The sequence below is a fragment of the Panthera leo genome, chromosome B2 (assembly GCF_018350215.1).
Source record: "Panthera leo isolate Ple1 chromosome B2, P.leo_Ple1_pat1.1, whole genome shotgun sequence".
Lineage (NCBI taxonomy): Eukaryota > Metazoa > Chordata > Mammalia > Carnivora > Felidae > Panthera > Panthera leo.
The window spans coordinates 44,071,484-44,084,319 of record NC_056683.1 but is presented as its reverse complement, the minus strand read 5'-3'; the positions used below and the strand labels follow the sequence as shown (position 1 = coordinate 44,084,319).

General features: G+C 43.3%; 1 protein-coding gene across 2 annotated transcripts in view; it reads left to right on the top strand.

Moving 5' to 3' along the window:
- Positions 1-7,442, top strand: part of LOC122219989 (24-hydroxycholesterol 7-alpha-hydroxylase) — a 93,311-nt gene extending 85,869 nt beyond the window's left edge. For both annotated transcript variants that reach the window (XM_042938971.1, XM_042938970.1), the window contains 2 exons: positions 3,741-3,828; positions 6,417-7,442. In XM_042938971.1, coding sequence (XP_042794905.1) covers positions 3,741-3,828; positions 6,417-6,488 — 160 coding nt within the window. In that variant the 3' untranslated portion in view covers positions 6,489-7,442. The remainder of the gene's footprint in view (positions 1-3,740; positions 3,829-6,416) is intronic.
- The last annotated feature ends 5,394 nt before the right edge of the window (positions 7,443-12,836 follow it).

The window sequence follows — 12,836 nt, the reverse complement described above, 5'->3', positions numbered from 1 at the left end:
ATGTTTCATATTTCCCTGTTTATTCTAGGCATGGCCATTTCTGAATAAATGCAAAACATGAATTTTAAGTGTCATAGATACTAGGAGTTGCCTGGGTGGCTCTGTCAGTTAAGCGTCCAACTTTGGCTCAGGTCATGATCTAACGGTTCTTGGGTTTGAGCCCCGCATTGGGCTCTGTGCTGACAGCTCAGAGCCTGGAGCCTGCTTCAGATTCCGTGTCTCCCTGTCTGTCTGCTCTTCCCCCACTCTTGCTCTCTCTCTCTCTTTCTCTCTCTGTCTCTGTCTCTCAAAAATAAATAAACATTAAAAAAAATTTAAGTGTCATGGATACTAGATTTTATTGTATTCTTTAGTTTTAGGCTTTACTGTGGCATGTAGTAAGTTGCTCAGAAAAATGAGTTTTCAAGACTTGTTAAGCTTTGTTAAGGTAAAATCAGGAGTGGCATTTAATTTAATATAATGCACTTCTAATTAAAACAATAACCGGGGCGCCTGGGTGGCTCAGTCGGTTGAGCGTCCGACTTCAGCTCGGGTCAGGATCTCGCGGTCCGTGAGTTCGAGCCCCGCGTCGGGCTCTGGGCTGATGTCTCAGAGCCTGGAGCCTGCTTCCGATTCTGTGTCTCCCTCTCTCTCTGCCCCTCCCCCGTTCATGCTCTGTCTCTCTCTGTCTCAAAAATGAATAAACGTTAAAAAAAAAATTTAAAAAAAACAAAAACAAAAAAAAAAAACAATAACCTTTATTTTTTTAAGTTTATTATTTCTTTTTATTTTGAGAGAGAGAGCAGGGAAGGGCAGAGAGAGAAGAGGAGAGAGAGAATCCCAATCAGGCTCTGCATCGTCATTGTGGAGCCCCACACGGGACTTGAACTCGTGAACCGTGAGATCATGACCTGAGCCGAAACCAAGAGTCAGATGCTTAACCAACTGAGCCACCCAGGTGCCCCATAAGGCTATAACCTTTAAAGACCCTATTCAATTGTCCATGTGTTACAAGATCTCCTCACTCTTGCATGTGGGAACAGACTTCCATATCTTGTGGGAGCCCTGGGCATTATTCAGCTTGTTGTTCCTTAGCTTTCTTTTTCATCTCTCATCTTCACTTCAGTAGTTGCCTCTTACACATGCTGAGATTAGTACTCAACCAAATACTCCAGGAGACCCCCAGGTGGCTCTCTGAAGCATTCTTGTTCTCTCTGTGAAACTCCCTCCTCTCTTTTATTCTTGCCTGCAAATTCCAGTCTCTTTAGCTTCCCTGAACTTTGATCTCTTGTCTTTTTAATCTAGTGAGACTGTCCAGTCTGCGTGGGCTTTCTCCTCCTTGCACGTGACCTGGAAACGGCCATGGACGGAGAACGGGAGACTCTCTGGCAGAGTTCACCTCATTGATTCCTTTTCTCTTGGGAATTTTCATCCTACACTGTGAATCTTGCTCAGTTTTTTGAGTTATTTAGGGCAGGACATGGCCAGAAGTAGAAGTTCCATTTGTTAGAAGTCTGGCAGAAATTTAGTTGTGAGAAATTCTGAACCTGTACATGGGTTAGCAAAATTGCTTTTTCTTGGAATTGCTCTTTGATTTGAAGCAGTAAAGACTGTGTATGTTCTATTTCATAGCCATTGATAGTCTCTTAGAATAAATTATTTTTAGCACTCATAAATAAGTAGGGTTAAATACGCATCACAAATATTTGTGAAGAAGTGATGTGCCATCCAAGTGGGTTATAACAACATGTGGAGTACTCCCGATTTCATTTGAAGTAAGATGCTTCAAGAATGTTTCGAGATGTTTCAAGAATACTAGTAGGAAACAAATCTAATTACCTGAGGTGAATATCAGGTCATTCATATTCATTCATTCACTCAATCAACAAATATTGAGGACTCCAAGATGAGTAGAACATGGTTGCTACTGTTTGTGAATACTAAAGTTTATAAGGGGAGTCAGACATACAAACCATTAACTGTAACATGGTAGGATGTAGTAGGATTGGAGGGTAAGGACATTGGTGGAGGAATGTGTAAAGTGCCACCGAAATGCAGAGAAAGAGAGCTAAAAAGGGCAGGAAATTGAATCTCTTTTATGGAAGGCATCCTTTCCATCATCTATTCACTCACTCATTCATTCATTCATTCATTCAGGTAACGTGATTAGGCACCAATAGTATGCTCTGTACTGTTAAGTCCCAACAATACAGTTCCTCCTCTAGGAGAGAAATGGCAATTCGATAAGCAATTGCAATTCAGTGCAATAGGTGGTGTGGCTGAGATGTGCACAGGGGACCACAGAAGTGGAGAGGAGGGGCATCTCATCTCAGAAGCAAGTGGTCAGAGAATGCCTCCAGAGGAGACCGAGCCTTGGGCAGGGGAAGGGCTTGCAAGAGAGCGTCACCGTTCGGGAACTGTCAGGTACACGGGGTGGCTAGAACATGGGTGTCAAAGAGGAGCTATCAGTGGGGAGGAGGCTGGGGAGAGAGGTGGGGGCATATCTTCAAAGGCTGTATTCTCTGTTGTCAATTGGAAGGAAATGGGAAGCATCGGCAGATTGTGTGTGTGTTTACGTACACTGAGGACATAGTGACAGATTTATGTTTTAGGAAGTTCACTCCAGTGGTAAAGTGAAGGACAGAGTGGAGGGAAGTGAAATTGGAAGCAACGAAATTGATCTGAAAGCTGAGCTAATCTGGTAATCCAGGAAACAAATCATGATGAACTGCACTGAGGGAATAGTGGAGGGACTGGAGATAAGACAAGAAGCGGAGGGATTGGGGAAGTATTTAGAAGATAAAACAAAAGGACTCAGTGCCTAATTGGATATAGAGAGCGAAGAAGGGGAGTGAGTCTGTGATGACTTCCAATTTTCTGACCTGTTGGACTCATCGTATTCACTAAGAGTTATGGCCCCTAAAAGGCATTGCCTACCCTGAGGAGAACAACCCACAGAGATGCACAAAAAAAATAGCAGAATTCCACTTATACTTTCTCTCAATATTTTTAGTTTCTATTTGTATGTGTCTTACAAAGTATATAGCAAACTAATAGAGTAGTATGTGTATATACTTTATAAGTAAATGAGTATCAATATATTGTAGGGTATGCTCAAATATTTCATTATAGGGTATATGATCAAAAAGTTGGGAGACATCTTAGTGAACGATCACAAAAGTAATCATATTTGGTAGTTATGGGGAATTTGAGATGCCTATAGAACATCCAGGCAGTAATTTCTCATGGGCAAAAAGAGTCTAAATCAGACAAGAGTGTCCAGTAGAACTTTCTGTGATCATGCAAAATGTTCTAAAGATGTTCTGTCCAGTAGGGAGGCCAGTAGCCACGTATGGCTATTGAGTACCTGAAATATGGCAGCTGAGGAACTGAAATGTTTAACTTTGTTTAAATTTAATTTATTTATGTTTAAATAGCCACGTGTAGCTAATGGCTACCATGGCGGGAAGCACTGATCTAAAACTTTGAAGGAGACCTGGTCATCATTAATTGAGTGCTTTCACTGGCTAAGCATTTTACCTACATTTTTAAGCAATTTAATCATCCCATCTACCCTCTGCAGTAGACAGAATTATAAAAGAAAAGAATAAATTCTTCCTTACTCTATCCTTCTGATGGTTAAAGTTCATATTGTGTGGAAGAACATACTTGCTCTGAAATCTGTATGTGTGCTTTCTAAATATTCTCTGTTGGTAGAGATTTATGCATCTTTCACTGACAATTTCATGTTATTCTTTCAGGTGGTTTGCTCTGTTACAGATTCAAATATGTATTATTTTAATACTTTATAAATATGACTGTAGTCTTCTGGACCCATTACCAAAACAGGTAAGTGTTTTTGGAATTTTGAATACCATGGCTTTCAAATTTGGTATAAATTCTAACCCCTTAGTTTGAATTGCTAGAGATGAGCTGCTAATTTCCTCACCTAGGCTTGATCTTAACGGGGGTCTTACATGAAACCAGACTGAGAAGATAGCCCCTTAATTCCCTTACTTCCGGGTCTAATGTATGTGCCACAGTGTCACAAGACGGGGACCAAATAGCAGTGTTTCCACCATTTATAGTGTTAAGGAGCTCCTCAGTGAATTTGCCAGTTTTGACCCTGTTCCCTGTGCTAAATAGACATGGCCTTGATGTTGGGCTTGTTTCCCTAGAGAGGCACGTCTGTGAGTCCAAAAGTGACCCATCAGTTTTGGAGGCAAGTCATAGCCCTTGGTCCATTTGGGAAGCAATACCATAGCAGAAAGCAGCAAAGACAGTGAGCAGCAGTAAAGACAGTAAACAGAAGTGAAAAGACCGTGACCTTATTCCTTCCTCTGATCATTCAATATTCTAGTCATTTAACTCCTCTGCGTTTCTACAGGCCTGTTCTCCTAGACCAGTGGCTTTCAAACTGGGGCAAGCATCAGAATGACCTGGGGAGGTGGGGGTGCATTTTAGAACACAGAATACTGGGCCCCACCCCTAGAGTACCTGATCTAGGATATCTAGGGAGGGGCTCAGTAATTTGCATTTGTAACCAATTTCCAGTGGTGCTAATGCTGCTGATCTGGATAACACACTTTGAGGACCACTGTCCTAGGTGATAAGGGAAAGTTCAATTGATTTCAAATGTTTGGAAGTCATTTTGAAGATTCTGGATAAAAGGTGCTGTTTCAACTGAGGATGGAGCTCAGAAATCAAGCATTGCAATTTCAGGGCTATTCACATGGCATATTGTGCTTTGATTTACTCTTGATATAATAAGGCTAATGTATGGAGGGATAAATAAAACTCTTGGGTGACATTTCAATAGAAATTATGTAAGTGCCTAAGTGACACAGACAATGTTGTATTACTCATAAATATGCACATTTCGGCACTTTCCCCTGATTTCTTTTGCACTTCTATTTTGAGTACAAGTAACTACCAGGATGAAAAGCCCTCAGAATCCTACCATGGAAGGGAAATCAAAAAACCCGTCACAAAGGTTCTTAGCATGTACGGTTTCATTGTCAAAATGAAAATCAGGGCCAGGCGTATACTCCCCAAATGCTAGTTCCTGATCCACTGAGTTAGATGTCACAGTTTTGCCCAGGACTGATTCCCCCTCCAAATATTTTACCACCAGTGAGAGGACACGAGAATCCTTATCAGATTAGAAGAAGGACGTTTGTCCAAACCCCGTAACACCTAAGCCTAGAGGTCTGTAATTTTGACCAGTTCCTTAGGCAAGCTTTTGCCCAGTCCTTTTTCCTAGCTAAGAATTCCATTAGTTATATTTATCATACTATTCTACACACATCCTATTTCTGTTTTGACACTACTAAGAACATTTTTGGGAGAAATATCTCAAAAAAAGAAATGTTATCTCAGTTTAGAAAAAGTATATGTCTAAGTGAATTCTCATGATCTCAAGTGGCATTTCACATCGCAATTCTCATTCTAGAAAGAGATCGATTAAAATTATTTAATTATTGGACTTATTTTAATAAATTGCAAAATGAGGTGATCAAGAAAATGCAGGAAATGGCCTTCACGGTACCAGGCTCTTGTAGAGATGGGAGGGGATGGGTTGCCAGGGCATGTTCTGAACGCTCTTTTGTCAAGTAGAAGGGCATCGCTGGGCTTGGAAATCAGCTTCCCCAAAGAAATATACTTGTCGTAGTAGCAAAAATCAAATGCTAGAATCCCCAATTTTAATTTTTCAAAAGCCCCGTGCTTTATTTTACCTCAAAGAGTCTTAGAAAATTAATTTCAGCTCTCATTGAGAAGCAAACAATGAGCTTTACAAGATCTGTGACCGGGGAGCAGTGTCCAGATACTGACAATGAGAGCTATTCGTTTGGGGCATTTATAAGACCAACTTCAATTGTCTTGCCAAAACAAGCACATTTTTGCTAACACTGTGGAGTTTTTCTCATCCCGTTGGTTGGCTTTGTTCCATTTTGCCTTTTGGGGGGTCACAGATCCTTAAATAATCTCACAAAATCTATGGATCCCTTTCTAGAAAAGAACATAACTTTCCATACACACAAATTTGTCGTTGCATCTTCAAGGAGTCCCTGGTAACCCTGCAACTCATCCTCTTAACTCCCCTAAGAATGTCCTTATTAAGAAGCCCATTCTATGCCTTGTTGTGTTCAAACTTGACCATAGACTGAGGATTTGAATTGAACTGATTACCGTTTCCTTGCTCTTCACTATCCCTCAGCCCTCAAGGCTGATAGAACAGGTTGCAAATGTTCTGTTCCTTGAATGGAAGGCTAAAAAATGATGCCTGACATTTTGAAACGCATCAATCAAATACATCCACTCTTTCAAATCTAGACTCTGTACCTTTTAGAGATCATCACAATTGAATAAACCTTTGGTCTAATACTGTTGGCTTATGTCTCTTGATGTCTGTATTTCTTCTCCATTTCTGCTTTTAGAGTTCTCTCCATTTGCTAGGTGTCCAACAGCCAGAAGGACAATGCCACATTGAATTTAAACAAAGAAAATGACATCGGCTGGGCCTAAGGAGGGCCAGGGCCTTCTGGAAGAGTGATTGCCCCCATCCACTAGCCTGGAAGCATCTAGACCTGAGCTCTACTGCTTAACTTTGTTTTAGGATTTAATTCAAGAGAATGTCAAAATGGTAGGTGTGTTTGGTAACGTAAGAGTAGACCCAGAATCAGACATCACTCTCACTGATATAGAGACCTGAAAAGTGGTTTATAGAAAATGTTTAAATGATTCAAAAAAAAAGAGGCGCTTCTTAAGAAGTTGTAGTTTGGTTTCATGCATAACTGTATTAAAACTGTAAATAGACATAAGGCCATTTGAGTGAAAATTTGAGTAAATTGTGAAGGCAACATACTTAAATTTCTATTTTGAAAAAGGCTAAAAGTCTTCGACTCTAAAAAAAAATGTTAAATGATAATTTCTGGAAATTTTCTACTTTTCTTATATGATCCTTAAGTGGCAATTGGAATTCTTAAGCTATAGTAATATAATTCTTTATGGGAAACATGTCTAGTGCTGAAAGGGTGGGTGAAATGATAGCTTTCTAAGACCTGGAACATGTCTTACACTCATTCTGTGCTCAGCTACACCTAGGGTAGCACTCTCTATAAGGTTTATTCAGTAAAGGTGTGCTGACTGATATATTGATTTGTATTTTAATGAAGGTGAAAGCACTCTTTCGATCGAAGGTGTTTGTAATTATGGGTTAGGACGTAATATTTTTGTTAATGTATAGAAACACAAAGAAAATGGTGTCAAGGCCAGTAACAGCATCTGAACCAATTACTTAGGACTTCTGCCTGAAATGTGTACTATGAAATCCTGAAAAGAAATCCTATGATGCCCACGGGAAATGTATGATGCTAGTAATAGAGCGATCGGTGATGTCATGATGTGACTTCTATTCAGTAAAATGCTGCTTGCCTCCTTTATTTCACAATAAATAAGCTTTGAGTGCATGTCGTCCTCTGGATTATTTGCTCCCCTGTGCTAGAACTACCCTGTGGAGTTGATAATGACTGCTTACTCATCTATTTCCTACCAATGAGCGGATGACTCCCTAGGAGAAAATTAAGTACTCTGGAGTGCATTAACTCTTCCAGACTAATCCAGCGATTCTGAAGCTTAGCTCCCAGCTCGCAGCTTAGCTTAAGCAGGTTTGGGGTCCGGAGACAGGAAGGGCTGACGGAAGCAGTGTAGAAGTCCACAGCAGACCTGAGCCTTGCAGACCAAACGTGGCAGTCTTTGCTAAAAATGGTGGGAGTGTTCTTAGGGCACGCTGGGCCTCCTGAACAGCTGAGGCCCACAGCAAAACACTGTATTTGCCTATAATGTACACTTCAGCTGAATTTGTAGCCACTCAGGGCTAGTGTTTATCTCCATATTCTTGCCGGGTAAGGATGAATGTTAGCTGACAAGCTTATGCGCTTTAAAAAAGGATGTAGACTCAGGAGATCTGTTGACCATAAAAATGATAAAAATAAAATAATGGTAAAAGAAATACGCTTGGAGGTCCCATATCTTTTTATTTCCCTAGGCTGGGACTCTATATTATAGATCTAAATCACTGCTCTCTCCAGGGTAGAGTTTAAAGTAGCTGGCTCTCCCTTTCAGCGGGGTGTATTCAGAACTCAGTATTGCCCTCTTCCGGTAGGTCGGGCGTTCAGCTATGGCAGTGGCTACATCAGCTTTAGTGAGAACATAGCCTCCATGTTGTCAGCCGTTGTCCGAATTTGTTTCTTTTAGGCCTCAACCAACCAACCAAACCTTTTGCCATTGACCAAGAGTCTATGTATATTCTTACCTAAGACTATTTCTACCTCCACACAAAGAACACGGCCGAGTGTACTGCTCAAAACACTGCCCAGTGGGAAAACTTCCCCTCACCGCTGTCTTTTAGGGGCATCCCTGAAGGTGGCTGAGTGGGGTAGAAGTCAGTTCGTTCCATCGTATCAAGCCGATCTATAGGTCATCCAAGCCTGTGATTTGTTTCTCTTCTGTCAGCTAGTCATGCCCAATGGGCCAAAGGTGTGAATCGAGAGAGATACATCGGCAAAACAGAGGTAAGTGATGGAGTGTTACGTAATTGACTTCTGGTCCTGTTCCAACCTGATCCCAAATGTATCACAGCCATTGTATAATGGGTTGCTGCCAAGCCCACCTGATATTTTACTTCATAAATAGAACAGTACTCAGCTCATCATGGGAAGTCTGGTCGAGTATTCACTCAGCACGTTCAGGCATCAGAGACTGAGCAGTATGTCAGGAGCTGCTTTTCAAATGACAAATGGTTTTCACCTGCAGAAGGCATGCTCATGCTCTGGAATCCCAAAGATCTATCCATCTATCTATTGGCCCATCACCACTGGGAGTGGTAGTGCTTGAAGTGGAATCAGAGCTTGAAGATGTTCCCGGGGAGCTGACAGGGGAGGCGAGAGTAATCTTTGCTTGCAGTTGATGAACTTGAAGGCATGTCCTTGTAGGGTGGCCTTGCATGGAGGCACAAGATGGCAGAGTCCTTGTTGTTTGGATAGAAGTCCAGAAAGGACTCTGGTGTCAAGTGCTTGTCGAGATCCGGGTTGATGTTGAACTCGCAGCCCAGTCTTAGGAGGCAGGTTGTCAAAGTTGTAGTGGGTCTTGTAGTTTTTCTACTTGAAGCCTGTGTAAACGCAGTTGAAGAATAGACTTGCGGGGCGCCTGGGTGGCTCAGCAGGTTAAGCGTCTGACTCTTGGTTGCGGCTCAGGTCATGATCTCACAGTTCGTGAGTTCTGGCCCCACATCGGACTCCATGCTGACAGCATGGAGCCTGCCTGGGATTCTCTCTCTCTCTCTGCTCCTACCCTGCTCTCTCTGTCTCTCAAAATAAATAAACTTAAAAAAGAAAAAAGAAGAGAAGAGAAAAAGAAAAGAAAAGAAAAAAGAAAAGAGAAGAATAGACTTGCTGTTGCACAAGCAGTATGCTAAAGAAGGCACAGGAGGAAAGAGACAGAGACACATACATAACACAGATGGGGTTTTCCTGTGAAGGGGAGAAAAGGGAGAGTGGCGCTTGGAAGGGGACATGAAAGGACTTCCTTCCTCCCTCCTTCTCTCCCTTACTTCCTTCCTCCCTCCATCCCTCCTTCCTACTTTCTTCCCTTCCTCCTTCCCTTTGTTCCCTTCCCTCTCTTTTTCTCTCTCTCTCCCTCCCTTTCTTTTATGCAGGGAAGACACTAGCATGTTCCAGTGCTTATGGGAAGAAGCCTGTAGAGAGAGGCTACATTGAAATAAGAGACAATAGAGAAGATAGTTTTTCATGCAAAACCTCTCAGGTGGGAGGTATTGGGATAGAGAGCCTATGCACAGGAATTAGCTGTAGACCGGAGGCAGGAAGGTCACATAGTCCACCCTTAAAGAAGCAAGGAGGAAGGACTCAGGTAAGGGCAGTAGCAGGAAACTGAGCAAATTCTCATTTGACAGATTTTATTTTCCGTGTCAAGTGGAAGGTGAGTTATTTCCAGGGAGTGAGGGAATGGAGAAGTGGGGGCAGCGGGGAGGGGAGGGGAGATATTTTCATGATGAAATACCATGGCAGTTTTGTGGTATGAGCTCTGAAGGGACTTCTAGCAGCCTGTAGGACAGCTGGAAGAACAGGATTAATGCAATCGGGATCTTGATCATTGGATGAATGTGTACAAGAGAGGTTAAGTGCGGTTGAGGGTAACCTAAGAGTACCAGGCAGAGAGGGAAGGAAGAAGAGGCAGAAAAAGGCTGAAAAGAAGAAACAATCAGTCACGGGGCACCTGGGTGGCTCAGTCAATTCAGCGTCCGGCTTCAGCTCAGGTCACGATCTCGCAGTCCGTGGGTTCGAAACCCACATCGGGCTCTGTGCTGACAGCTCGGAGCCTGAAGCCTGCTTCGGATTCTGTGTCTTCCTCTCTCTCTCTCTGTCTCTGCCCCTCCTCAGCTTGCGCTCTGTGTGTGTGTGTCTGTCTCTCTCTCTCAAAAGTAACTAAACATTAAAAAAATTAAAAAATAAAAAAAAAGAAACAGGAAACTGGGCTCCATGTGGAGTTGAAGAATAAAAGTAGTGGGAACAAATAGTGAGAAACCCAGCAGAGGGCTGTGGTCACAGGACAGACCGTCTTGATGGCAAATTTCAGAGGACAAGCAGTTGGGGCAGGATGAGAACGTCCGAGGGGAGGCGTGTGAGGGGAGGCTAGCCGGGCACTTAGGTGAAGAGAATGAAATTCCGACTGTGGTTGTGATCGTGTTTTAATACAGACGTGCAGAACATCCTCCTGGAGGCAGCTGTTGTAGCACGTGTGGTAACGGGAGTTAACCCTCCCTCTCCTTGTTCCGAGGACAGAAACGGGCTCAGATTATGACTCCAGTTTCCCTTGGCAGCCTGCGAGCAGAAGTGAGCGTGCGTGTGTTTACTGACAGGATAGCAGAACTCGGTGGTGGTGCCCCCGGAAACTTGTAACTGAAGCAGAAAATGGGGGGGGGAGGGCCATTAACACTTAAATTGAGAAGTCACCTGCTGAAACCCAAGTGTCCACATGTAGTCGGAGATCACACTGCTCAGACTTACAAGTCACTGTGAAATTTCAGTGTGACAAAAAGGAAGCGTCTCCGTCCATCCGGGCTGCTGTAGCAAAATGCCAAGAGACTGGGTGGCTTAGAAACCACAGACATTTATTTCTCACCATTCAGGAGGCTGGGAAGTCCGGGATGAAGGCCCCGGCGTGGTGGCATTCGGGGAGGGCCCTCTAGCAGGTGCATAGCCAGCCCCTTCTAGCTGCGTCCACACACGGTGGAGGGGACAGAGTCAGCGATATTGGGATGGTAATGTAACCGGGTAGATGGTAGCTACCCTTGTGGTGAGCACGGCGTAATGTATAGACTTGTCAAATCACTGCGTTGCACATCTGAAACGAATGCGATGTCGTATGTCAATTACACTGGAAAGGAAGGGGAAAAAAAACCCTCCCCGCAAATGCTCCTCTGGGTTCCTCGCCTCTCGGTAGAGCAGGACGGGAGCTGGCGGTCATCTCTGAATATCCCCATGAGAGTGGACCATTGCACCCGGCTTGTATCAGCACAGTATCTTTTGTTTTAGAAAAGGCTTTAGAATAGACGTTCCCAGGGACCACTGGGTGGCTCAGTTGGTGAAGCATCCAACTCTTGATTTGGGCTCAGGTCATGATCTCACGATCGTGAGATCGAGCCTTGCATTGGCCTCAGTCTGCGCTGGGCATGGGGCCTGCTTTAGATTCTCCGTCTCCCCCTCTCTCTCTTCCCCTCCCCACTCATGCACTGTCTCTCAAAAAAAAAAAAAAAATAGAATAAATATCCCCATGATCTGGTTTTGGGTAATTAAAGTAAACTTTAATTAGAGTTTTGTTGTTAGCTTCATAATCTCATTTTTTGCTAGTTTAATAAATGGCTAAAGGTTGTTGCTGACATGGGGACAACTGGTTTTAACTACCTATTTTCTTTTTTTTTTTTCTTTTTTTTATTTAAAAAAAAATTTTTTTAACGTTTTTATTTATTTTTGAGACAGAGAGAGACAGAGCATGAACAGGGGAGGGTCAGAGAGAGGGAGACACAGAATCTGAAACAGGCTCCAGGCTCTGAGCTGTCAGCACAGAGCCCGACGCGGGGCTCGAACTCACGGACCGCGAGATCATGACCTGAGCCGAAGTCGGCCACTTAACCGACTGAGCCACCCAGGCGCCCCAACTACCTATTTTCTTAACAAAATACCTGTTACTTTCTAGAAACTAACAATCTGACCTTTGTCACCTGAGCAGTTACTATATGGCATTCACTTGGCCAAGCACGTCTCACCCATCCATTTACTTTGGTCTCATAAACACATTCAGTCCCATGTGTTCACTTTGTTTCTATTATTATCCCTATTTTACAAGTGAGAGAAATGGAGCTTGGAGAGACTAGGTGAGATCACACAACTGGCAGAGGCAGGATTTGAACCCAGGGCGTCTGGCTGCAGACCATGTCCTCATAACATCAGCCAGCACTGTATCCTTCCAAAAAAGACAATGTTACCCACAGGTGACAGCACCTTTGACCTTGGTGTCATCAGAATCCACACTCTGGGTTCTCTCTTACCTCTTAGGTAAAATGTGGCTAATTTGCGGTGTAGCCTACTTTACAAATAGAGGAGGAGAAGGACTCCTCGTGGTGCCAGTTTCCTTCCTTCTCAGCTTCCTTCTCCACCCCGCCCCAACCCTCATGAGAACCTTGCAAGTGACTGGCCTAGAGTTAGACCCCACAGATGGGGCAGGGGGCCGTTCACTGTTTTAAGAAAAACATCTGAAAATATGCATCTTTTAGTAATGGA